This window comes from Rhizophagus irregularis, chromosome 6 (genome assembly GCF_026210795.1).
Source record: "Rhizophagus irregularis chromosome 6, complete sequence".
NCBI lineage: Eukaryota > Fungi > Glomeromycota > Glomeromycetes > Glomerales > Glomeraceae > Rhizophagus > Rhizophagus irregularis.
In genome coordinates this window covers 4,745,395-4,772,029 of record NC_089434.1, presented here as the reverse complement: position 1 = coordinate 4,772,029, position 26,635 = coordinate 4,745,395, and the positions used below count along the sequence as shown (strand labels likewise).

Sequence of the window (26,635 nt, the reverse complement as noted above, 5' to 3'; positions counted from 1 at the left end):
AACGGTTCTATCTTTGTTCTATCCAGATCGAAATTTTTATTCAAATTTATGATTAAAGAGATGGGTTATGATGTAATGATTGATATACCACCCACAGAAATAGTATATAAAATTTGACAAACAACACGTCTATTTTCTATACTACGGAATTTTACATGTTTTAATATTCTTTTTACGTTAGTACTACTTTTTTTATTAAAAAAATTGCATACGCCTCACGTCGCGCAATTTGTTATTACATGTGTTACAAAGTATTATGGAATTAGGTGAAATTAGAATCGTGACCGATTTTACGTAACTGACTAAATACGAAACACGATCTTAAATCCTAATTCAGTAAATCACCAAAATCACCATACCCTTTTACAGTTACAAAACACGAAACACGATCCTAAATTTACCAGTTACGAATCAACAATCAATCAACAATCTAAAATTCTTCACACAACTTCCAACTTCACAAAAAAAAAAAAAGAAAATACGAAAACGATCCTAATTCAGTATGTATATAAATAGAGGTCTTGCTCTAAGTCTAAACAGTCGTTAAACTTTAAAACTTTTTCGAAACCTTTCCTTTCCTTTCGCGTTGACGCGCAACTTCTCTTTCCTTTGCTTTCATCTTTTTTCTTTTCTTTTTTTTTCTCGTTCCTAAGACCCTCTATTTATATACAAAATTGCAAGTTACTGTGTTTCGTGAACGTAATAACGTAACTATAAAAGGGTATGGTGGTTTTGGTGATTTTGTATAGTTATGCGGGCAGCTTTTGACGAAAAACCGCGGCAGCTGCTGCAAAAAGGGTAAATAGCAAACTGACCAACTTTTAATTATATTGCTAATTTTTAGAATTGTGTTAATAGGAACAAGAATAGCAAGAAAAAGAATCATGAAAGCCGAGGATCGAGAGCTTGCACGTCAACGCGCAAAGAAAAGGTGATTTCGGTTAAGTTTTAAAGTTTACAAAAGGGTGTTCTCGAGGTAATTTATGATAAAAATTATTTATTATCAATGACATCTTTTTCTTTTGAAATGTCGTCTTTCATGATAATTCGATAAAAAACTATTTATTAAAAGATCAATGATTTCTTTTTCTTTTATTTTATTACTCACAATAGCAATGCCCAAGTAAGTCGACTACCAGACGTTGCGTACTCCTAGGAAAGGGACGGCGATCAAAAAAAATATCCTATCCTTCAAGGTAATTTATGATAAAAAATTATTTACTATAAATGACTTCTTTTTCTTTGGAAATGTCGTCTTTCATGGTAATTTGATAATCTATTTACTAAAAGATCAATTGACTTCTTTTTCTTTTGTTAGGATATTCAAGGCGCATAATAAAAGAACATTGTCTTCTTAAACAAGTGAAGAAATGTCAAAAATTGAAATTGATCAATACGCCTTCCTTGGTCTTGAAAACATCGGGAGACGACGATGTTCCAAGAGCAACCGCCGGGACACGTGTTATTACCGTCATAAAAGTAAAAGATAAGAACGGTCACGTGAGATTGAAAAAACTCAACGTAAAAAGAATTCGTCAAAAAACCCCCCTACCACAGTGAATAATAACGAAATTTTTTTAACTACTGGAGTAGGCTCTGCTTTCACCTAATCCAGAGTTCCTCACATAGTATAGACGAATCACTACATTAAATCTTCTTTAATTGTATTTTCTAACTTCTGATTTTATTTTAATTTTATTATTTTAAACTCCCTTTTTTTTGGAATAAATTTTCTGACCTCGGTGAACAAAAAAACATGAATAAGATATTAAACTCAGAATTTTATTCATATCAGATATTATAAAATATGTAAAAGAATAAATCTGTTATATATTATATATTCTTCATAAAAAAATTGCATACGCCTCACGTCGCGCAATTTGTTATTACATGTGTTACAAAGTATTATGGTGATTTACTGAATTAGGTGAAATTAGGATCGTGACCGATTTTACGTAACTGACTAAATACGAAACACGATCTTAAATCCTAATTCAGTAAATCACCAAAATCACCATACCCTTTTACAGTTACAAAACACGAAACATGATCCTAAATTCACTAGTTACGAATCAACAATCTAAAGTTCTTCACACAACTTCCAACTTCACAAAAAAAAAAGAAAATACGAAAACGATCCTAATTCAGTATGTATATAAATATAGGTCTTACTCTAAGTCTAAACAGTCGTTAAACTTTAAAACTTTTTCGAAACCTTTCCTTTCCTTTCGCGTTGACGAGCAACTTCTCTTTCCTTCGCTTTCATCTTTTTTCTTTTCTTTTCTTTTCTCGTTCCTAAGACCCCTATTTATATACAAAATTGCAAGTTACTGAAATAGGATCGTGTTTCGTGGTAACTGTAAAAGGGTATGGTGGTTTTGGTGATTTTGTATAGTTGTGCGGGCAGTTTTTGACGAAAAACCGCGGCAGCTGCTGCAAAAAGATTAAATAGCAAACTGACCAACTTTTATTATATGGCTAATTTTTAAAATTGTGTTAATAGGAACAAGAATAGCAAGAAAAGAATCATGAAAGCCGAAGATCGAGAATTTGCACGTCAACGCGCAAAGAAAAGGTGCTTTCGGTTAAGTTTTAAAGTTTACAAAGTTGAAATAAAAGGATCATTGTGTTCTCGAGGTAATTTATGATAAAAATTATTTATTATCAATGACTTCTTTTTCTTTTGAAATGTCGTCTTTCATGATAATTTGATAAAAAACTATTTATTAAAAGATCAATGATTTCTTTTTCTTTTGTTTTATTACTCACAATAGCAATGCCCAAGCAAGCCGACTACCAGACGTTGCGTACGCCTAAGAAAGGGGCGAAGTTACGTTCGTGATAAAAAAAAAAATCCACACCAAGAATCAAATATCGGCGCTCCTTTCGTCCTCTCGAGAAAAAAGAAGCAAGCCGACTACCAGACGTTGCGTACTCCTAGGAAAGGGACGAAGTTACGTTCGCGATCAAAAAAAAAAAAATATTATATATCCTATCCTTCAAGGTAATCTATGATAAAAAATTATTTACTATCTTGAATGTCGTCTTTCATGGTAATTTGATAAACTATTTACTAAAAGATCAAATGACTTCTTTTTCTTTTGTTAGGATATTCAAGGCGCATAAAAGAACAGTCTTCTTAAACAAACAAGTGAAGAAATGTCAAAAATTGAAAATTGATCAATACGCCTTGGTCTTGAAACCATCGATGTTCCAAGAACACCGCCGGGATACGTCATCACCGTCATAAGAGTAAAAGACAAGAACGGTCACGTGAAAAACCCCAACGTAAAAGAATTCGCCAAAACCCTACCACAGTGAATAAATAACGAAATTTCTTTAACTCCTGGAGTAGGCTCTGCTTTCACCTAATCTAGAGTTCCTCACATAGTATAGACGAATCACAAGTATTGCTACATTAAATCTTCTTTAATTGTATTTTCTATTTTCTTTCCTCTCCGATTTTCTTCTTCATCTTTTCTATTCTCATGACGATAAATGATTTTTTTTTAATATTACTCGTATTTTTTTATTTTAAACTCCTTTTTTTTTGGAATAAATTTATCTAACCTCGGTGAATATAATGTGTACATAGATTTTTAGAAGCAAATATTAACATCAAAAAAAAACATGAATTAGATATTAAACTCAGAATTTTATTCATATTATAAAATATGTAAAAGAATAAACCTGTTATATATTATATTCTTCATAAAAAATTGCATCACCTTTAGTTATTGTTATTATGCAGCCAAATAGGATCAAATTATTATTGCGTAAAATATTTCTGATATTTTTGACGCATTACGTCATATAGATTATCATCACACATTTACTATTATTTAAGACCTAAAAAATTATCATGCGTGATATACGGTAATACGAAAAAGTCACCCATTTTCGTTTCTTTACAACCAAGGTGACGCCGGCATTATCGCGGTTTGGCTTACAGATTGTTTGAATTACTTTTGACTCTAGTATGTAGTTTCTATGTAATTTGTACTGTAACTTAAAAAAAATAAAATAAAAAAGTAAATCTATAAATTAAAAGAAAGAACAAATCTAAGAGAAGATAGAAAGTGTTGTTGGTTATTGATTTAACGCTCCATAAGATATATATTTTTTAATTATTTTAATAGAAAACGTTGCATATAACGCACATGATACATTATCATAACCGTAAGGATCCTCAAGGTGTTGCTTCCTTCTAAGATTTCGGCTTATACATTGGTTTTACTACTTTGTTAACGTGTTCAGTTCGACTTGCATTATCAAGTGGATGGGCTTTTAAAAGAAAATCTAAAAAAAGAGGAGGTAAGCAAAATGTTATTCCATACGTGAAAAATTTAAAAAATTCAAAGTTCAAGTATATCGAATTATTTGTAATATATTTATCATTGGCAGCTTCACCGGCAGATAATGAATCAAATTTCATCCTTTGTTCGATCACTTAGATATGATTGCGACACAACAAACTAAAAGAAAAGAATTGGTGTATTGACTAGTGAAGGCATGATGATAAAAAAAAAAATTGTTATTCAAGGGAAGATATTCTAATGTAGAAGAAAAAAAAATATACAAAGAAGATTCATAAGATTTAATGATAATTGACGGAAATTGACGATGTCATACTGTTAAAGAATTCATCGCTGGGTATGAACAGTAAGAGCAACATGAATAACAATTAACAATTTCACGCGGTTTTGATGCTTGAGCTATAATTATATTGAAATTAAATTTATAATACAATAGTGATGATACGATAAAAAAATTTGGTCAAATTAATTGAGATTTTCTATTGTTATTTTAGTACACTTGTTAGTATAATAAAGAAGGTATAATTTCATAAAAAATATTATATGTTTTTTTTATTAAAAGTGATATGTGTTGAATAAAGATCAAATATATTAAAAAAGACTTTAACATTAATGCTTTTTTAGGAATGATTGCAGCTGAACAGCCAACACTGTTTACACATCCTACAGTGTTTGCGTTGCAATACAATGTCTTTCATCAAGAATTATTTATCACCGAAAGACGTTATAAGAGGAAAGATAAACAGCCGAAATTAAATAATTAAAGAGAGCTAAACGGTTTCAAACTGGTTCAAACGTTGTATCCAACACATTTGATTTTATTAATAAAATCTTGATAATATGGTTAAAATAAAGATTATTTAGAAAATCAAGCCGTTATCTTGCTCTTTCACTTACAAGCTCAATTATGACAAAATGATTAGGACCATCATTGTACCTAGTACATGGGAGTTTCGTTAAACGAAAACAATTTGGACACAAATCGCGAGTTGTTGCTCATGATTTTTTAAATATGTTATCAGATTTATTAGCCGCATTCAAATTATATATATATTGAAGGGATTGATGCGGAAACTTTAGCTTTAATCTTTTATTATTTATTATTTATTATTTATTATAGATTATTTGGTGTACAAATTCTGTCTTACTCGTGAATCTAGTGGAAACAGTCTTGCTGTAACAACTGCTAGTTATGGTTGTAGGCATACTCGGGATTTGAGCTGATGAAAGAAGCCTAGGTTGAATATATTATTCTTTAAGTAAATTTAATAGAATTTCCAGAAAATATAGTTCGAATTGCACTCTTTCGAATATGTTATGATACTATAATGTTCGATGGTGACATAAACAATAAAAATTCGTGAAAGGATTAGAAACCAAATATATGATAATTAGAACAATTAGCTGCAAATATCCAAGTTTATTTTTTTGTCTATTTTAGTCAACGTCCTTTAAAGCCCAATTTCTTAATGATATGCTTATTTTGTCCAATAAATTGAATTAGATTGTCCTTTAGCCAAGTGTAATTTTTATTTTGAAACGAAAATGAATAAAAACTGATATAAACATCTTACCAATCACTAAGATTCCATAAAATCATATCACCATTTATCGTTGTCACTATCTCCGTCGAAATATTCATTTTCATTCCACATTAAAGGTTTCCTACCTCTAAAACCAACATCTCTAAATTCCTCATCAATTCCATTAAATATACTTTGTAAATTCCCCGGAAGTTCTTGCATTTGAACACTTGGAGCCCCATCTAAAAATCTCAACAATTCATGAACTTCCTGATAAATTTGTTTTAAATCACTTCTTTTATTTAAATCGTCTATCTTTCTTACAAGCGGTGGATGTAATGAAAAATCTGGACCAAAAAAATTATAATAATGAGTCTTTTGTGGTAATTCAGACTGTAATTCAGTATCAAGTAATATTCCAGTTTCATAAGTCCAACATCTTGCTACATTAGGAATTCTATAACCCCCACCTCCAAGAACTAACAAGGGAACCTGCCAACTTTTTATAAATCTTACGCACTCCCCATGAGCTTTAATACTTATATTAAAACCTCCTAATCTATCTTTTCCGAGAGAATCTGCTCCACATTGTAATACAACAACACTTGGTTGATAATGATCTCTTACATCTAACATAACTTCCTTGAATAATGTAACATAGCTATTATCATCAATTCCATCTTTCAGAGGTACATTTAGAGAAAAGAATTTGCCTAATCCGCAACCAATTTCGCTTGTATTTCCGGTTCCAGGGAAAAAGCTACCATCATATTTATGAAATGATACTGTCATAACTCGATCTGTGGCAAAAAATGCTTCTTGCACACCATCACCATGATGTATATCAATGTCAATATATAAAACGCGTGGATAAAACCTTTTAATGATGAAATACTTTTGAGTAAAATATACAATTCATTCAAAAAAAACTTATTATTTTTTTTTTTTTTACGAACCTTAGTAAATGCTGAATCGCCAAAACTATATCATTCACGAAACAAAATCCTGAAGCCTCATACCTTTTCGCATGATGTAATCCTCCACTCCAATTAATACATATATCAGCTCCATCTGATGCTAAATGATGTGCCGCAGCTATTGAAGCACCTGCATATATCTGACAAAAATCATACAATCCTTCGAATATTGGACAATCCGCATTTATGTTGAACCTAGGAAAATCTATAGCGAATTCTTCAGAATTTTCCGGTGTTACTTTTTTCAAGAATTTAATATAATCTACTTCATGAAATTCCATTAATTCATCATCGGTCGCTTTAGGCGGACAATAAACCGTCATTTTTTTATGAAGGCCATAACTTAAAACCAAATTATTCGTTAAAGCCAAACGATGAGGTTTCATTGGATGTTGTAACTGTTTTATGTGGGACATAAATATTTAAAAATTAACGGTAACATTAAAGCTAGTTTCTAGATAACTTACACCAAAATGAAAGTTTCCGACATCTTTATGGTGAAAATAAGAAACCTTTTGTTTAGAATGTGGTTGTATATGAAAAGTTGCTGGTTGAGTCAGGACAGTTTTATCATTATTGCTTGGGAGAAAACTGGAAGAACTCATTTTTATGTGCTCAGTAAACTGAAATTATATTTTTTATCGTAGATAAAAATCAAAATGTCGCGTTAAAAAGCTTTATCGTCAAAATGTCGCGTTTAAAAGCGTTAAACTAGATAGGTAATAATAGCATACATCCGAATTACTAAATTAGGCTACAGGTTTAGGATTAAACAGCAGAAGGGTAAGCCCGGATTTATTTGTCGGGTCAAGCCACAAACTTTTTGTACATTAACCTATTTTTTACTTTTTTGTAGATCTGCTTTGCTTCAATTCCCGTAATCCCGTTCTTAGTTGAATAAAAAACAAATCTCTTTCCAAAAATGAGCGTAAGCTTCCTTGATCTCACTCATCTCTTTGTAACAAGTTTCCACATGAATCACTTTATTACACACGGAAACATATTCTATGCAAGCCTCTTTACTTTAACCTAAGCCTTAATAAGCCCTAATAGGTCATTTCATCAGGCTTATCGTTAACTGATAAATCTATCCCGTTGGTGATCATGAGTGTTATATTTTGCAATATCTATACTTTACTTTATGTCGATTATGTTAACAACTTTTTACCGTTTCATCAGGAATAAATATAGTGGATTGTGTAATGTAAACAAATCATGATTATCATGAGATTTATTTATACATATAAATCTTTTAATCATTTCAAACGGGAATGTACAAGAGTACACAAACCAATTGGGTAACCTTTTGCGTGTAATTTTTGTCGCTGCGCAAACACGGCATCAAAATTTTGGAAGTTCCGATAAGATGCATAATTCCTATTTGATGTGGCGTGAAGTTCATGTAATATCAGAAGACGTAATTTTAGACGAGTTGGTGAAAATGATGTCAAAAAAACGTGCAAAATGTTTTATTTTCTCCTTTTGCGCTTCTGTAGGCGTGTTTCGTGCTTTGTTAGTTGCTCCCGATGCTCCCGAATCCCGATAACAATTTTATTTCTCACGATCGTACTGATTGCGCTGATAACTGATTATCGAAAGTAAAACGTGTTATAACATGTTTATTTTGCACATTACGCATTATGTATTTATAGCCCTACATAGCATCGTAGCCATTTTTTTTTTTCTTTTTTCTATCAATTAAAAACCCCCCTTTCCGTTTAAACATTTAAGATCCTTCCGTCATTTAAGATCCTTCCGTCATCTAAGGCTTTCCGTCATTTAAGACTTTCCGTCATCTAGGACCTTCCGTCTTAAAGAAATCTTTCCTTCATTAAAGACCCCCCTTCCGTCATTCAAGACCTTTCCGTCATTTAAAAAAATTTTTGTTGAAATTTTTCTTCTCACACGAAACGACATTTTGAACATTTTTGGTGGTATGTATGTTTGTATGTACTAACCATGTATAAAATTATCGGAATAATCATTAAAAATTATTTCTTTCGTTTTTGTAGATTGAAATTCCCATCTTTTAATAATTCTTTTCGCACAATAAAAGTTAAGGCTAAAGAAAACCGAAAGTATGTATATATAAGCCACATTGTATTAAATTATCAAGGATTAATTTGTTAAAAATTTATTTCTTTTGTTTTTTTAGATAAACGAAACCCTACACCCTACAAAATATAATTATGAAATATCCTGAAATTATTGCGTAATATGATAAATATGTAAATTGCTGTTTTATTTACACGTAACATGTATGAATCATGTGTTCTTTCACAAATTACGCTTTCAATTTAATATTATAATTCTTATTACTTCAAAATTAATATAATATAATAATTCTTAAATATAGTTAGGAAATTAACATGCTAAATTCAAAAATTTTAAAATAGGACATTTAATATTTGTTATGCATTATCTTCATTTACTTTCTTATTTGTCTTTAAATTCAATTATTCATGTTTAATCATCATATTATTTTTATATATCATATACCCTTTCATAAGCCCTTTATATTAGATCTAATATTATATCAAATTAATTTTTTTATATCATGTAAATACAAAATCATTCTTACGCAATTATAATAAATTCAACATGTCCTATAGGACCAAATTTTAAAAATATATTTTTTTCGAAATATAAACGAATTTATTTTATAGAGGGACTTTTATTTAAGAAAAAAATAAAATAAAATAAAATTTTTTTTTCAAATAACTTTGTCGTATACTGAAATTGTCGTGATTTCTTTTTTAAATTTCACTCTCTGATGTCGTATTGCGCGACGATTTTAAAAGATCGCTATCTAATGTGTGCACGTTAAAGATGGAACGATAATAAATTCTCCAACAATAATATTTTATCTTGAGAAAATATTTTACTACAGTCACGTTTGAATTCTTGATACAAGAGTATGTTAGCATGATTTGTTTATATCCCGTTATCCATCAGATCGATCAGCAACTGTTATCATGATCGAATAAAAAAATTGTTCACCCAACGGGGATAAATTTATCAGTTGACGATAAGTTTGAGGCTTGCATATTCCAATTTAGAATGTTTCCGTGTGCCATAAAGTGATTCGTGTGAAATTTTGTTACAGAGATGAAGTCTCACATCTACGAAATCAATGACCATTTCGGGAAAAGTTTCAACTAAGAACGTGGAATTGATGTCTGTAAAGGCCAAGCCAAAAAAAAATTAATGTGGCGCGGACGGGCGCGCAATAATGTTACCCGACAAATAAGACAAATAGATTCGTCAGGAATAGAATTAATTTTAGATTGTGATACATTAGTCCGAAGTGCACCTGCTTCGGACTTAATAAATGTTGGAAAATTCTTTCCTATACAAGTCAAGAAGTCGACAAATAACTCGTAATTAACGTGGGAGTTGTATATTAATATGCAATTATATATAACAGATAAGCATATCTTTCTTACAAGCTTCTTTACATTACATTCTTTTTTACACACGTTATCTAATGTTTATTGTAATTGACACGGATCACTCTTAATTTCAAATACTGGTTGAGAAAATACTCGTCCGTGTAAATTTTTTTAAAATTACCTCGCTCTTAAAGTGAATATTCGGCATGACCCAACAAAGTAATAACTGAAAATATATTTTTAATACCCTATACCCTATTTAAAGCCCTTATGCTATACCCAACTAAACCAATAATTCTACATTTCTACAGTAGTATCTTTATTTTAAAAATTATGAATAATATTTTTGTGTATTTAAAACGTAATTAACGTAATGGATGTACCAAACGAGAACGCTAATAATAAAAACAAAATCATGAATTAACTTGATATTTGTAAAAGGACCTGGATGTCGAAGAGTTTTATGTTAGAGCGAGCATTTCACCTGCAAAAGAGTAACACTATATTGCAAAATAATTAGGATGCAAAAGGGACTAAGGAAACGAATTTTTACGTCAAAGTGATATGGCGTAACATTTAGGAAGTTCTTTCGAGTTACAAGAACTAACATATGATGTCATATTATATTTTGAGAATGATTTTTCAACTTTACATTCATGTACTTTAGTCAATCAGATCATGGTGTCGTTTAAAAAAGTTTCCTTCCAATAATAAAAAAATTGTCGGTAGTGAATTCTCTCAAATTTTTATTATTTTATATTCAAAGTTATAGTATGAACCAAAAATTAATTAAATCATTGAAATGAAATTTGACAAAAAGTGGAAATGCTGATAAAAAGAAGCTTTGAGCTTTTTTTTTAAAGAATTGCATAATGGGACTAGTAGATTATAGTGCTTGCAATGTGTACATCCACGAGCAATGATTTAAACTAAAATTATACAAATAGATATTATACATTCAATAGTTCCCAACTTCCCATGTTATTTCAACATTTTGGAACTTCTCTTCTCACATTGTAAATGAAATATTCTCGCTTTTCTTAAAGTAAATGATATGGTTGTGATCAGTGTATTGATGTGTGACGTACCTACATAATCAGTGGAAATCATGTGTAAAAAAACGATACTTGTATTTTCACAAATTACAAGTATTTTTATTCCAAGCAAAAAAGAAATATACCGTAAAAACTACAAAATCGCGTAAACCGACGGCTATACAACATTCATATGTCTGAATCTGGTTATTCTTTAGGATATACCATAGTCCAACGACTTCAGAATCAAAGGAATACTTAAAGGTGAAGAATTATGCTTACTTGGTCAACCTTTTGTGATTTATCTATGGACCGTGAAAATCAAACGGAAAGTTTGACAACCCGAAATAATTCCTAAAATTAAGGATCAAACTTTAGAGTTCGTTAGAATTGTTGAAACTTCTTCAAAAAAATCTGATAAATCTTAAAAATCCAAAAGCCTAGATCCAGATTGCAATTACTGCAGTCGTTCACCTGTCTAATCTAAAACCGCAGACAAATATCGCTAAAATCTCTCAGAAATCTTTGTGGTAATCAAAATCTCAGAAAGATATAGTAAGCGAGCGAGATAGAGATATTAAATTTAAGAGCAAAGATCAGGATGGTCTGGTAACGCGAAACAAAAAAAGAATGGAGTCCTAGAAAAAATAATTTTCAACAATGATAAGCCTTCAAGTACCAGTAAGGTCAAAAAGAAACACACATATTTAATTGATCAAGACGATACTCAAAAACTCAAGCGTTAAAGTCTAATTGTCATGAGGTAAGTTCAGAAATCTCGAGTTGAACGAAGTCAGATCAAGAATTATGTAAATTGTGACGAGGGAAATTTAAAATTCAATCAGCGGATTTGGGTGAACTCATAGGGAAGCCAATTCTAATATTTCGAAGGTACCGAAAGACTTAAATTAATACAGTAGAGTTCTAAATGAAAATTTGAATATAATACAGTTATTAAATTCAATGCTTATTGGTCAATCAGCATTGATGCAAAGATGGAAGCATTCAATAAGTCAAAAGAAATTTTACGTAAGAATAGAATTAATCCCATTTTCCAGCATACCATTTCAACATTTCATCAAAATTTTTATACATGCTACATATAAGTTGTAACAGGATCAGCTGATAGTACAATAAAAAGTATGCGATATATAGAGGTTATTGGGTACACATAATTTCATGAACATGGAGGAATTATTAGTTAATTGAAAATTATCTGATGCTAACGATTGTAGTATTGTATATGGGATTTATTGAAAAGAAGGTAAGGTTTTTTTTTAGAAAAATTTCAAATTTTGATGAGGAAGTATCAATTTTTTAATTCGTTTTTCTTTGATTGTTTAGTTGTATAGCTGTATTGAAAAGTCATGTTAGCAAAGTTTTCAATGATGGTAAATATCTATTATAAGGGATCCATAAGAATTAAAACTGAAATAGAACTGAACGTGCAAAACTTCACACGTGACCAATCTTCCGCACATTGCGCACATAGAATTTGATTGGTAGATATTTAATCAGAAACAAACATTTAATATGTTATTTTTATAACATAAGAAATTTACAAGCTAATAGGCAAGGTCCAATTAATTTAGCATAATCAACTCATCAGAGGAATCCGTGAATTCGTTGATATCTAGAGTCAATGGGAAGATTGGAATAGTTTTATATTACTAGGAAATGGAAACCGGTATGAGTCCGGAGCGAAATTTATATCTTTATTAAAAATAAAAGATGATGAAAATTGGGGAAAAAGAAAGAATGAAAATAAAGAAAGGGGGAATGAAGATTAAGGACGAAATTTACAAGACCAAGAAAAGATCAAGGTAAACCCCATAGAGAAAGGGATAAAAAGAAAAAAGTACGTTCACAAATTGGAAGAACTTAAAGACTTAAAAGAAAAAGGAAAATTAGAAACAAAGGGTAAAAAATAAAAACAAAATTCAGAATAAAAAGAAAGTACCTTTGTCGCAAAACTGAAGAACCTAGAGACCAAAAGAAAGAAAAAAAATTAGAGACAAGAAACACGAAACAAAAAAAAAGAAATAAGGAGGAAACATGCCTTTGATTGCAGAACCGAAGAAATAATAAGAAGGAAATGTACCTTTGATGAGTTTGAAGTCCTAAAGAAAGAAAGGAAATCAACAACGAGAAGCGAAAAGAAAAAAGAAGGAAACAATTCTATTGCTGCAGAACCGAGGAACATAAGGACATAAAAAGAAAGAAAACTAAAACGAACTGTTAAAAAATAAAATAAAAACGAGAAAAAAAAATATTCAAGAAAAATTTCAAAACGTGATGATCGATTTTATCAGACGTGACGAAGTGACATAATCAAATGGGTTGACGATCAAATCGTCTAGTGCATAGCAATAGACAATTAATTCGATTTTTTTTTGATCAAGAAATCTTCTAAAAGATCAATATTAAAGTGAGAATATTCTGAATATTCTAAAATTATTTAATTTCGTTCAGTTCGTTTAATTCAAACGGTAATTAAATTATATATTTAGGAACGAATGTACCATCACGGAATTTTACTTCAGTTCTTTGGCATGCAAATTTTACATAATACTCTAGTACCTATCCGGGTTTATATCAATTTCAGCGATTTAAAAATTGAATTATGGAAAATCAAAAGACCATCTTACTCACTTGTAGCAAGATGGTAATGGAAGGTTGGGATGCTATCAATATCAATATGATAAGGCGGTCGTTCAAGTGTTGTGGCGTTTCAAATGCTATATATGGGACAGAAGATACTTTAATTTTTGATTTTGATCGATTAGAAAATAGGGTAATAGAGAAGATCTTGGAAGTTGAAGGTGAGAGAAACGTTGAAGGTGAGAGAAACGAAAATGATTCAGAAGAAAGTAGCGAAAATGATTCAGATTATGATAAAAGTGAATCAGAAGAAAGTGGCGAAAGTGAAATAGAAGACAGTGATGAAAGCGAATCAGGAGATAGTAATGAAAGTGAATCAGGGGATAGTAATGAAAGTGAAGCAGACTGTAATTCAGGATTGGAATTAATAATTCAGCTAATGCCTTTATGCATACTGTTATGGTAATAACGTATTATGTAATAAAGTAAAGGTTTTTTGACTGATTGAATTTCGTATATTACCGTATTAAAATAACAGGTTAAAAAATTTTGTTTTTATTGGCAAGACAATGTTATTGGGTAATTTGGGTTTAATATTTTAATAACTCCTCATTTAAGCAATACAGTTTGGTAAATTAGGTAACACAAATTAAATAATACAAGTTTATCATTTATTACTAAGTAACGCAATTAAGTAATAAAGTTACAAGTATGATAATACCCGGGTCTAAATCAAAAAAATTTTTTTTTTGTCTAATAAAATATCCAGTTATATTACTATGGGGTACGCGGAAAATGTGGAAAAGGGGATCCTTTACGGTACTATACTATAGCGTAATAAATTGACATTTTGGACACGTCTGGATTTCCTGTTTTAGGCACAAACTGGAACAAATGATAATGAAAACAGGCATAAAAACATAAAATTCACGCGGCAATTATTATATTTTAACAATATAAATAAAAAAAATTTCAAATTTCGGACTATTGTTGTTTGTTTGTTGTTTTGTTTATAGGTGACAGCCACCATAGATGGTTTTTTTTTTGATCTTTCTTATTTATTTAACAATTAACCAATAAAATATGAATCGGTATATTATATGTCTCGTGACTATTAGTGTAACCTTGATTATTATAAAAAGAACATAAATACTATGCTGTCTTTCGCGTATCGTATTTCCTAGGCGCTGTAGGTACTATTTAACTCTTTTAACGCGTAATAGCAGTTAGTTGTTTCGCGTGTCAATTGTCAAAACGGACTTTACTCAACAATATAGAAACAAATAAGCTTCAACGTATTTAATTTATTAAATTAAAATACTTATATTTATTATTAAATGTGTAAATATATATTTCTTAATAAAAAAAATAATTATGTTTATAGAAAATGTCGGCTTCACGTAAAAGGACTAAAAGAACCCCTATATCAAATCAAGTCATTTCGACTTATGACCTACGTCCCAGAACTAGATCGGCATCAATTATTATACCCCCAAATTCGTCGAAATCACCTTCTGTACAAAAAAAACAGACTAAAAGAAGAAATTCACGAAAAAAAAATGTATCAAAGAGTAATTTAAGTAATTTAATTAATTTTATTTAAAAGATAACCAAGAAAATGTATTGCTATTATTTATTAGAATGTAGATAATACGCAACAATTACCTAGTGAACGATTCATAATGCCAAGTCCGAAAAGATTTACTGATGATTTTAATGAATTGGATACTGATGTGGATTTCTTGAGACTTGATGAATTAGAACTTTATGAATTAGAATTATTTAAAGATGAAAATGTTGACGGGAGTATGTATTGATGCATAAACAATTTTAATCAAGTGAATTTAATTAAAATGATATGATTTATCAATTCATAGCGAGTGAACGTTGTCCGTTTTGTAATGCTACTTTACCTATTTTAATGTCTGATAGATTGAAATCAGCATCAGAGCTTATCAAACAAGGTATTTGGAATTATATTTATTTTTTTTTTGAAGGGAAAATCATTTATTATTTACTAATAGTGAATATTTTAGGGAAGATTCCAGCGTCAGAATTCTGTTTTATTCATTTTGCAGAGATATCAGTCACTTCAGATGGCGTGGCAAATAATTACCCTTCTGTAATTAATTTTGAAGAATTGCCAGATCGTATTCATAAGCTTAAAAATAATCTCTTGGAAATCATTGATGGTACTGCTGATAGTTATTATCGTAACTGCGCATTAAAATATTATAAGAAGAATGGACGAAAGTCTGCATCCCCATTGGGGCTACTTAACCGATTTGAAGAATTAAGAGTAAGTTATTTTGCGTTGAATTTTATTTAATTTAATTAATAATTAATAATTTAATGAATTTTATAAATTAGGCGGGGTATTATGGAACAAAAGGAGCTCTTATAATTTCAGATGTTTTAATGAAGTTATTTTTAAATACTCATATTCTTACATCAGAAAATACCGCTCCATTGAAACCAGCAGATTATATGATGGAAGTTCTTATTCCTGAAACGGCGATGAGGTTAATATATGAAGACATTGGTGGGGATGGATCTTTGGAAACTGCACGGAAAATATTGGTATCTAGTAGTAATTTTGGTGACTGGGTGCACAATGATGGTGATGTGTAAACTCTGATAGTGATGTGTGGTGATGTGTAAACTTAGTTTACTCCTCATCCACCATAGTATGCCATTTCCTCGAAATTATGATTAGAATTTTGTTAATATAATTAGATTCATGTACAATAAAACGTGCGTGAATAGCTTCTAAGTATCAAAGAATAAAATTAATTAATGAGGAAATGGGGATTTGATCCTTTCCAATTTCTAAATTTTCAAGAATTAAATGGTGGAATGAGATGTTTTAAGTGCCATAATTATTAAAAAATCATTACAAGAAAGATTAACCTTTTTTATTCTTCAGGTTTGTGATGCCAAAGTTTGGATGTATTTGTTGTGCCATTGGCGTCAGATGTTGACCAGATCACGTGCAATTGTAAAAAGAATAAAGGAAAACCAGAGTTATGAAGAATCACCTAAATAACAAAAAAGTGAAATTTTATGTCTCTAAGTATCACTGACTTGAATCTTTCCGCTTACAAGTGAACCACCTAATAAAATTAAGTCAGAAAAAAAATAAATGCTGAAAGTATCCAGCGATCCATGGCCCAATAAAAAGTACATCAGCAAGAATTAATGGATTTTTTCTCTTCCCCTTAGTTTTTACTCGTATGCGTCCGCTACTAAACTGTTGTGCCGTCCTATAATGATAATTCGCTAAAAATTTCTCTGAATAATAAATTTCTGTCATAATTGATCAAGATGAAGAACAATTCACAGTTCTCACCTAACATTTTGCGTGTTTTTTCCTGTAATTTATTCTGATATTTTTTATTTTTATAATAAACCGCATTTTTTTCACTAGAAAACCCGATAAAAATCAATGTTATAAATAAAAAGGAATCATGATAGATATAAGTTTGCACTTTTTTTTCGTAATTTGTAAGAGAAATTCATTATAAAAAGCACTCGCGCAAAATCTAACCTTAAATAAATAACGTTGATATTATTTTATTAATTTATTTATATATTATTTAATAAATAAAATTATTTTTCTATCTTTCGAATCGTACAGGCAACCCGAAATCCTTTTGGAGCCACCATACTAAATAAATTGATTCAATCTATATTAATATTCTTATTTATATACTGTAAATAAAAGAACCAAATTCATAACACTTACTGGTCATAATGTTCTTGAAGAGTGTCACCCGCCATTATTACTATATCACCATGATTTAAGTTTAATAATAATTCAGGACCATTTCGCCTCATAATGGGAAATGTTGGTGTGTAATCACCTTTTTCATCATTTTTGCTAGATTTAGAACTTGAGGCTTCGACTTTTTTTTTTAGCTTACGGCGAACTTTCATTTCTGCAGGAGATCCAAGTGATAGACTAACTATTATCGGACCAACACCTTTTTCTCCATCATCGTGCCAGGACATTCTTTGCCCCTCCATGTATATAGCTACTAACATTTGATTAAAATCATGGCTAACTTCTGGAACGAAGTTCTCGATGATTTTTTTAACATAATCAAGAGTATCATTACATACTTTCGGAGCGTCTTTCCATGGCACAGTATTTAATTCAAGGGCGAATTTATAATGTTCACCTACGTTCAACGTAAACTGTCTAGCAAATAATCGAGTTTCGAGTTTAGATTTTATAGGATGCCTTTTTAATTGTTCGTTGTCTATTTCTTGAAAATTTTTCAAAAAAATATCAGGCATCTCATTACATATTTCATTAGATACAAAATGAAATATTCTGTTGTCATTCGGAAAATTATATTTCATCAAAATTACTCCGTTTGACAAAATTGTTCGATCCCGAGTTATATTACTGCCATTTAATATAGACCCTTCACAGTCTGTGGCAGGTCCAGTAAAAACAAGTCGATGTGGATCGGCTAGCATAGATTTATCCAAAATCGTTTTAAGAGCTGATAGAGTTTTCTATTTTATGATGAAAATAATTAATAAAAATTAAGAAATTGTTTCACTGAATAATTAAATTAATACTTACGTGGCAGTTCATGCATTCCCAGCAGCTCCATTTAACACGACATGAAACTCTTCCACATCTTAAACAGTGATATCCTTTCCAATGCATTAAAGAATAAGCACCAATATTATTATGTCCAATCGGAGGAGAAGGAATAATACTAAACGGGAGCGGTCTTGATAGAATTTCCCCCGAAATAAACCCAGGAACTAAAAATATCGGGTTAAAAGACAGGTCTTGTGGCGCGTTTTCCCAACTCATTTTAACAGTATTCCATATCTGGACAAAATTTTAAATTATCTTTATTTAATAATAGTAAAAATGGGTGGAAAATGTGATTAATATATATACCTTCCAAAAAGATTTGCATGAGCTTTCTAAGCACATCCATGAATTATAAATTGGAAAAAATTGTTGTTTGCATGTATTACAAGTGTCGGAATCTATTTCCATATTTTCATTATTATCGGAATTTGGATCATCTAAATCCATTTTATTTATCTCCGCAGGGTCTTCCCACCAAGGGAAAAACTCTTGAGTATCTATCCATTCAAAGCGAAATTTCCAACGAATAAACGGTTTCGATTTCGATTTCGATTTATGTTTTTTAGTTTTTGCTACTGGAGTGTTGTTTATTAAAGCCTCTTCGTCGATTAAAGCATCTTCGTTTAAAGCCTCTTCGTCGTTTAAATTTTCACCGTCTTCAAGTTCCGCCTGTAATTAGCTAATGTGTTATATTTGAAATCATAATTTCATATTTTTCAAATTGGTAAATAATTATGCAAACCCATGCATGTGTGATTAAATAAAATCTATCATAAATAACATAAAATAAAGTGTTTAGTTCGATTGTATTAATATTTATTCTTATATAAAATACTTAATAAGACTTACCCAAGTACGCAATATCGCGCAGGAACTTTGAACTTCGTAATTGAACATTTGTTACCGATAATTATTGCTAACGGTTGTTTGTTATAATAATTATTCAACAAGGATTTGACCGAATTATCGGTAGGTGATTGAGATTTGGCGAGTTCATACTTGTCATTCTGTTTAATACTCTTTCCTCCTCTGAAAATAAATATTGAATTTCAACCAAAACCAACGATTTGTATTAATATTCATATCAATATTTTACTTAAACAAATCATAAGTTTTAAAAAGTCTACCCATGTGATATTATTACGCGCCCGTTACAGACATCTCTCTTTGCTCCAAACCCATCAACAAGGTACGCGTATACTGCATTATCTTTATGGTATACTCCACCCTGATACGCTCTAAAATAAGCTAATGTCTCACATAACTCTTGTCGTGTCTTTTAAAAACAATATAAATTAATTAATTGAATAATCAAATCTTTATTTGAAGAACAAAAAAAGGTAAAGCTACGATATACCTCAGCCCAAACCTTAGGTCGATGAACATTTACGGGGGAATGAAGCGTTACTTTATTTGTTACATCATTATCTTCTGGAAGTGGATGTACCGATATCTTGACCTCCTCTTGGACAACTTGGACATTAGAGCTTGCAATTTGTTCCATAGTTCCTTCAACGTTATTTTTTTTATTATAGTAAAAACAATGGGTTTTCTATTGTAGCAGTTATTTAAAAGCGAAGTATGAAATCAACTATCTTTAAGAACGAGGGCGGATAGGGAGAGTGCCTTATATATCAGAAAAAAAGTATATAATATGCGGCATCAGTTGCACAACATAAACACGATCAAGATGACCAACGTCTGATCCGAAAAGATAATCATCAGCTTTTAAATGTATTAATGAGATTATTTTCAAGAAGACAGAATCTACATTCTACATTCTAAACTACTGTAGGTCTACAATCTACAGTAATTTTGAAATTATTATATTATTAAAAATCACATGATTGTGAGTAATTCAAATTATCGTACCATGCATGCATGTAATTCATTTTTTCATAAAATTAAATAATATTTATATTGGTCATCAACTTACTAATGTTCAAAGATGTTAGTCTTTTTAATCATTTTCTCACCATCCAGTGATCAGATTGAAATAAAATAGATCCCGGATAAAATTAAATTCATAACAATTTACTTATGAATTTTATTAGCAAAAACAAAATTAATGTTCTAAAGGCTAATTTAGTATTATAAAACTTTTAAAACCCAAATAGGGAAGTTCTAATCCTATATTCAAAATAACTCTCCAGGATAATTGTCTTATACAATAATATGATTTTCGTTCATTTTTATTTGTGTAAACATTTGAATTTTATTATTGTAAAATATATTATTTTGGTAAAGGAAAAAGCATTTCATTGAATTAAGGGACTCGTAAAATTAAATGTTCAATCGATTGTAAAAAAAAATATTAGCTTTTAATGCACAATCTGGTGTAAAGAAGTTGGTGTTTGGCGCCTTAATTTAAGACTTTACGAAAATCAATGAAATTTATGTTAAAAAGAAATACTTTAATTCAATAAAGAAATTTATTTTATTTGGCTAATAAAGAAAACATATTAAAGTTTACAAATAATAACATCATATATATGAATGGTATGTATGGATGCCATATTGTAGCGAATGTATTTAAAGATTCTATTGCAATAACTTATCTGTTATTGAGATAAGGAAATATTTCTGGATATTAACCATAAATGGCATCTAATCTTTTAGATGAATTAAAAAGTAAGATTCATATTGTAATGTATGTCAATTGGTTCTTAAATTTTAAAAAAGAAATTTGGGGAATTTTATTGATTCACTCCTATAACCTATATTTGATATTACTGATTAATTTGAGATTACTATAACTTGTTGAAATGAGGCTATTCTTATACGAAGATGCTCAGCATATTGTAATGAATTAGATTAATTCATTGGATTACAATAATAAAATAATAATGTCCTTCCAATTTTTAAAGTTATATGTCTTTAATATATATATTTTCTAAGTTTAAACATAGTAGTGAAATATTTGAATTTACTGTAAAGTAAATAGAAATTTATTTGTAATGCGTATTCGAGATATCGTGTAAAATACTGTAAGCTAATTTCAAGTCATTATATGTTCTTCTGAGAGATGCATTTTTTGGGTAAATTTACCATAAGTTAGATTTATTCTTTTGATGTTATTAAAAATTTTACACACGAAAATTAAACACACTTTACAAAGTTCAGCAAAATTTTTACCGCTATAAGTTTACGCGTATTTCTGAAAATTGAAATTATTGATTTAATACAATAAAAAGTTTCTTTTAACAAAAGTATTTAATTTTTGATTTTAAAGCCTTAAGAATTTCCAATTCTGTGTATATTTAGATCAATGAATTATTTATAATTTCTTTATCTGATAATAGTTCTATTGGCATTTCATAGTATGATCTTGTTCCTTATACATATAATATCAATAATAAAGCGACCTAATTTTTGATTCGTGAAATGATTTCACGTGATATTCACTATAACGAATATAAATTTACAATATACGTTCTATATAAAATTTTTCTCTTTTAGAAATAAAATAAATAAATAAAATAAAATATATAAAATTTTTAAAAAGTTTACTATATCTATCTAATATCGAGGTTTTATTAGTAAGTTTACTATAACGAATAAGATTTATTAGTAAGTGAACTGGGGGGATAAAAAAAGTCACTATAAGCAAATTTCTTCACTATAACAAGCGTTGACTGTAGAAAGTCCTTCACATAATTACTGTAATTCCATTGATATGAAAGATATATTTCCATAAGAAAGGTATGGCTATCTGAGACCAGGATCTACAAATAAATTCTTGGACTCTTGCTGACAATCAGCTGAAAAACTTTGAAATTTTTCCTCGGTAAAATTCTCAAATTTCTGGCGTTCCTTTGTTAGCCAACTTCCGCCTGCTTTTAAAGCTTTTCACAAAGGACGCAAGAATGTAAAGAAGAAATATCATCTTGTAATTCGAGCATAATCAATAAAAGAATATCTGCATAAAGTTGAACCATAGCTATGATGAAAAGAAGAATAAATAGTATGAATGATTATTATGTATGAATGAATAGTATGTATAAACGATTGAATAGAATGAAAAAAAATTATAAATATCAAAACCAACATGTTACATATAAAAAAAAAAAAGTTCTTATAGTTACCTATAATTTAGAGGTTTGACTAATACAATGATTATTACAAATTTGCTATATTCCGATTTCCGATTTCCGATTTATATTGGCAAATTCCGAGTCGGCCGTTAGGTGTGAAAGGTATGGCTATCCGAGACCGGGATCTACGAAAAACTTTGGAATTTTTCCTCGGTAAAATTCTTAAATTTCCGGCGTTCCTTTGTTAGCCAACTTCCGCCTGCTTTTAAAGCTTTTCACAAGGATGCAAGAATGTAAAGAAGAAAGATCATCTTGTAATTCAAGCATGATCAATAAAAGAATATCTGCGTAAAGCTGAACCATAGCTATGATGAAAAGAAGAATAAATAGTATGAATGATTATTATGTATGATTGAATAATATGTATAAACGATTGAATAGAATGAAAAAAATTATAAATGTCAGAACCAACAAAATACATCCATGTTATATATATAAAAAAAAAAGTTCTTATTGTTACCTAATTTAGATGTCTGGTGGTTTGACTAATACAATGATTATTATAAATTTGCTATGTTCCGATTTCCGATTTATATTGGCAAATTCCGAGTCGGCCGTTAGGTGTGAAAGGTATGGCTACGAAAAACTTTGAAATTTTTCTCGGTAAAATTCTCAAATTTCCGGCGTTCCTTTGTTAGCCAACTTCCGCCTGCTTTTAAAGCTTTTCACAAGGACGCAAGAATGTAAAGAAGAAATATCATCTTGTAATTCAAGCATAATCAATAAAAGAATATCTGCGTAAAGTTGAACCATAGCTATGATGAAAGAAGAATAAATAGTATGAATGATTATTATGTATGAATGAATAGTATGTATAAACGATCGAATAGAATGAAAAAAATTATAAATGTCAAAACCAACAAAATACATCCATGATATATATAAAAAAAAAAGTTCTTATTGTTACCAAATATGTTAATTTAGATGTTTGGTGGTTTGATACTTTGATTATCGCCAATCGCCAATCGCCAATCGATCAAAATTTTATGGTTATTGATAAAGTTTTTTTTTTCACCTCTGAATATAAAGAGAATATAATATATATTAATAAATATATTTTAAATATTTCTAATTAATACTTTAATACTTACGTCCACTACTACTAAAGGTAAAGGTCGTCGATAGGGTTGTAGAAGAGTATTGTGAACTTAAACGTGAAGCTGATAAAATTGAGAAGATGCGGTCAGCCTTATCAATAATACCGTGAAAATCCTATCTATGCAAATTCTTAGAAGTCTTATATTCTCAGAAAAAAATCCATATTTTTGAACAGCAAGTATGAAGTGGAAAGGCCCATTGTCCGTTGCGGCTTTAAGTAAAATTTTAACCATTTCAGTAAGTGGTGTACTGGTGTTTGCTACTTTGCTGTAAGAACGAAAATCGTGGCCAATCTCAAAGTATTCTGAAATAAGACTTTTATTGTTAACATTCTTTTGTTTAGTTTGAACAAAATTGAAATAATTGAAATTTAAGTGGAACTAATGATTTCGTTTGTCAATTATTTATAAATTCTGAATTAATAATAAGTAAATTTAATACTATCTAGTATTAAAAAAAAAAATTGAAAAAATGCACTACTGTATTAATTAAGAAATTCGGTTTAAATATCTAGTGATCGGTGGCTTAGAAATTTTGTTGATCGACACCCCCATGTAGCGTAAAGTTCAAAACTTCTCGAACTTTGTCGTCTTAATTAATTTATTAAACATTCATACCACTTGCCTCTAATTTTCGATCGCCAACCATCTTTTGAGCTTGTATGAAGACGACATTGAGCGAATGCGTTTGTCTCGTCTTCGGAACAACCAGCCGTAATTCCAGACAGAGCGTAAATGGACGCAGAAACGGAAAGGACAAAGACGTCGCCTACGCCTGAGAAAGAGACGATGTTACGCTCATGATCAAGAAAAACGATATATTTATCATCAGCAGAATCATCATCTACTCCTTCAACACCTCGATATCATTATTCTTTGCTAAATAATAGTAATGCATCGATGCCAGATCTTTCAAAAAAATTATCACCACAAAATCACGGCAATATTAACAATTCTTTTAGACGCTTAAGAAAATTAGAGGTAAAATTGACAAAGATTATTCACCTGATTATTTAGTGAATTAACACAAAAATAATATTTCTTTGATTCATAGTTTTACGCTTGATCTCTACCGAAAAATTTATTAGATCATTCATAATACGCGTTATTTACTTTTCAATTCAATTTCTATTGAATGCACTCTTGACCGCAACTGAAAACTAACCCACAAATCGTCAACTCTTTTTACGAGATGGCCAATATTATTATCAACCATAACAAGTATGAAATACTAACGAATAACGCCAAATTATGTAACACCGACATCGACATTAAAATTACACACAACAAATCCATCACCATACGTACTTCTTCACGTTCCTCCTCTCCCGATTCTTTGGTGCCAATCTTTTAGATATTCTAAATTAAAAGATCCTAGCATTTGAGTTCTAATTCAAGATACTATCAGATCCGTTTTTAGAATGACTAATACTTTTCTACAAGCATGATCCAAATGAATTTCTGGGGATGCCCCAGCAAATAATGATTCAGTTCAAGGCCTCGACAATAAATACTAGCTTCATAGCTTCCTTTCTAATGGATCTTCTGGTAGAACTGTCGATTCTAGTTCAGTATAAAGGAGATCTCAACGCAGGGAAGTCTTTCAGTACATCCTTTCTGCAACCCAACTAAAGTCTTTCGCTTGCCTTTTCGAAAATATCTACCGAATTACTTACGGGATCAGATTATGTGTCAGGATATTATTTCTCAGATATTTTATGATTGGTATAGATGATTGGTATAGTTTGAGAGAAATCAATTTTACTATTTGTTATTTAATCGTCGAGAAATTCTCAACACTATTGCTATATATCGCTTTACGATTATGAGAGATTCATGATATGGCGGATGTTAGACAGCAGCGTATGAGAATCTGCTAATATCACTACTATGACTGTTGTTAAAGCAGTGCTGGCAATACACAAAGAAAACCTGTCTTCTAATGATATTATTGATGCAAACCCCTCATTAGATTGTATTAATTTAGGAAATAATACTTCAAATATCTGTTAGAGAAAATGGAAGGGAAAATGGAATTTTTCACGGCTATAGTTACAACATAGATTTGATCGAAATAATATTCTAAACCACAAACTTACAGTGACACAGCTCATGGATACACTTTAGTTGTATGATTCTAAGTTGCTGTTGCGCATTCACTTCTAACGTAGATTAGATATGGCTTTGTCCTTAAGAAACTATCGACGGTCTAATTTCTAATGAATATAAGCTCTTCTTAATTACAAGATTGCCGCATTCACTGCGCTCGAAAAGTTACCAGATGAGCATGTGCTACTCAGCACTCCACATTTGGTGTGATGATATCTGCCGAGTGGCGTAAAATATTTCAATTAAACTGATAATCTCATTACAATTTCTCGTAATGGCAAAAGGTATTATTATCCGAAGCTAGAGTTTGTATCGCTATGTTGTACTGTTTATGATTTGTTGAGAATTGCTCAACTATTAATACAAAGAAAAAAAAATAAATAGAGGGGCAAAAGAAATATGGCAATATTTTTAGAGATTACACTACCGAAATTCAGAAGTTAAAAACGTGGGATTAAAAGCGGAATTTTTTTTAAAAAAAGTTGTATGTTATGTAAAGATTTGAAGTATGGTAGTTGAAAAATTTTATTCACAGTACTCACAATAGAAAACGCGTTGATCTTTTGTTTTAGATTGCATAACGATAAGCATTAATTTTGAGAAGCAATAGAGGAAGCGACCAAAAGAAAGAAAAGGAGGTTAAAAATCAATTGAAAGAGGCGAAAAATTAATCAATAAGCGGGGGTCTTTACGTTTGATAAATCGGCCAAAAACGCAATCATATAGGAGCTTAATAGGAATATGAATTAGATATTGAACATATGAAAAACCGATGGAATCTAGGGCCCACCATTTAGCAACAGACACAAAAGAGAATAACTTATCAAGCAAAAGATCAGAGCATAAAAGAGCGTCTGAAGATAATGGGCTCAGA

General features: G+C 30.2%; 7 protein-coding genes across 7 annotated transcripts; 3 read left to right on the top strand and 4 right to left on the bottom strand.

Annotated features, from left to right (window-relative positions):
* Positions 1 to 5,409: 5,409 nt before the first annotated feature.
* OCT59_026706 (uncharacterized protein) lies at positions 5,410 to 7,459 on the bottom strand. The gene is made up of 4 exons (XM_025325592.2): positions 7,284 to 7,459; positions 6,796 to 7,214; positions 5,891 to 6,716; positions 5,410 to 5,793 (listed from the first exon to the last, which is right to left on the bottom strand). The coding sequence occupies exons 1-3, from the start codon at positions 7,419 to 7,421 to the stop codon at positions 5,918 to 5,920; spliced, it is 1,356 nt and encodes a 451-aa protein (XP_025180526.1). The 5' UTR covers positions 7,422 to 7,459; the 3' UTR covers positions 5,410 to 5,793; positions 5,891 to 5,917.
* A 723-nt stretch (positions 7,460 to 8,182) lies between these two features.
* On the top strand, positions 8,183 to 8,975 carry OCT59_026705 (uncharacterized protein; the record flags this gene model as incomplete). The annotated part of the gene is made up of 3 exons (XM_066143368.1): positions 8,183 to 8,328; positions 8,829 to 8,894; positions 8,972 to 8,975. The coding sequence occupies 3 exons, from the start codon at positions 8,183 to 8,185 to the stop codon at positions 8,973 to 8,975; spliced, it is 216 nt and encodes a 71-aa protein (XP_065992893.1).
* A 3,950-nt stretch (positions 8,976 to 12,925) lies between these two features.
* OCT59_026704 (uncharacterized protein) lies at positions 12,926 to 13,445 on the bottom strand (the record flags this gene model as incomplete). The annotated part of the gene is made up of 3 exons (XM_066143367.1): positions 12,926 to 13,130; positions 13,203 to 13,224; positions 13,302 to 13,445. 3 exons carry the CDS (start codon positions 13,443 to 13,445, stop codon positions 13,042 to 13,044), a joined length of 255 nt encoding a protein of 84 aa, XP_065992892.1. The 3' UTR covers positions 12,926 to 13,041.
* Positions 13,446 to 13,865: 420 nt separating this feature from the next.
* On the top strand, positions 13,866 to 16,677 carry OCT59_026703 (uncharacterized protein; the record flags this gene model as incomplete). Its single annotated transcript, XM_066143366.1, has 9 exons — positions 13,866 to 14,305; positions 14,382 to 14,422; positions 14,986 to 15,032; positions 15,121 to 15,138; positions 15,228 to 15,404; positions 15,484 to 15,649; positions 15,721 to 15,807; positions 15,880 to 16,142; positions 16,214 to 16,677. The coding sequence occupies 9 exons, from the start codon at positions 13,866 to 13,868 to the stop codon at positions 16,472 to 16,474; spliced, it is 1,500 nt and encodes a 499-aa protein (XP_065992891.1). The 3' UTR covers positions 16,475 to 16,677.
* A 717-nt stretch (positions 16,678 to 17,394) lies between these two features.
* Positions 17,395 to 19,965, bottom strand: OCT59_026702 (uncharacterized protein; the record flags this gene model as incomplete). The annotated part of the gene is made up of 8 exons (XM_025325591.2): positions 17,395 to 17,510; positions 17,589 to 18,367; positions 18,438 to 18,695; positions 18,768 to 19,130; positions 19,204 to 19,228; positions 19,311 to 19,490; positions 19,589 to 19,737; positions 19,819 to 19,965. 8 exons carry the CDS (start codon positions 19,963 to 19,965, stop codon positions 17,453 to 17,455), a joined length of 1,959 nt encoding a protein of 652 aa, XP_025180523.1. The 3' UTR covers positions 17,395 to 17,452.
* Positions 19,966 to 22,343: 2,378 nt separating this feature from the next.
* Positions 22,344 to 23,308, bottom strand: OCT59_026701 (uncharacterized protein; the record flags this gene model as incomplete). Its single annotated transcript, XM_066143365.1, has 5 exons — positions 22,344 to 22,401; positions 22,547 to 22,591; positions 22,749 to 22,860; positions 23,016 to 23,040; positions 23,231 to 23,308. The coding sequence occupies 5 exons, from the start codon at positions 23,306 to 23,308 to the stop codon at positions 22,344 to 22,346; spliced, it is 318 nt and encodes a 105-aa protein (XP_065992890.1).
* A 1,006-nt stretch (positions 23,309 to 24,314) lies between these two features.
* OCT59_026700 (uncharacterized protein) lies at positions 24,315 to 24,718 on the top strand (the record flags this gene model as incomplete). Its single annotated transcript, XM_066143363.1, has 3 exons — positions 24,315 to 24,366; positions 24,485 to 24,633; positions 24,707 to 24,718. The coding sequence occupies 3 exons, from the start codon at positions 24,315 to 24,317 to the stop codon at positions 24,716 to 24,718; spliced, it is 213 nt and encodes a 70-aa protein (XP_065992889.1).
* Between the last annotated feature and the right edge of the window lie 1,917 nt (positions 24,719 to 26,635).

Bases quoted from the DNA above. Each gene is read 5' to 3' on its own strand.
- OCT59_026706 (XM_025325592.2), bottom strand. From the start codon at position 7,421: ATGAGTTCTTCCAGTTTTCTCCCAAGCAATAATGATAAAACTGTCCTG. The intron at 7,215-7,283 runs GTAAGTTATCTA...CACATAAAACAG, and splicing joins TCGGAAACTTTCATTTTGGT to TTACAACATCCAATGAAACC. The intron at 6,717-6,795 runs GTTCGTAAAAAA...CATCATTAAAAG, and splicing joins GCGATTCAGCATTTACTAAG to GTTTTATCCACGCGTTTTAT.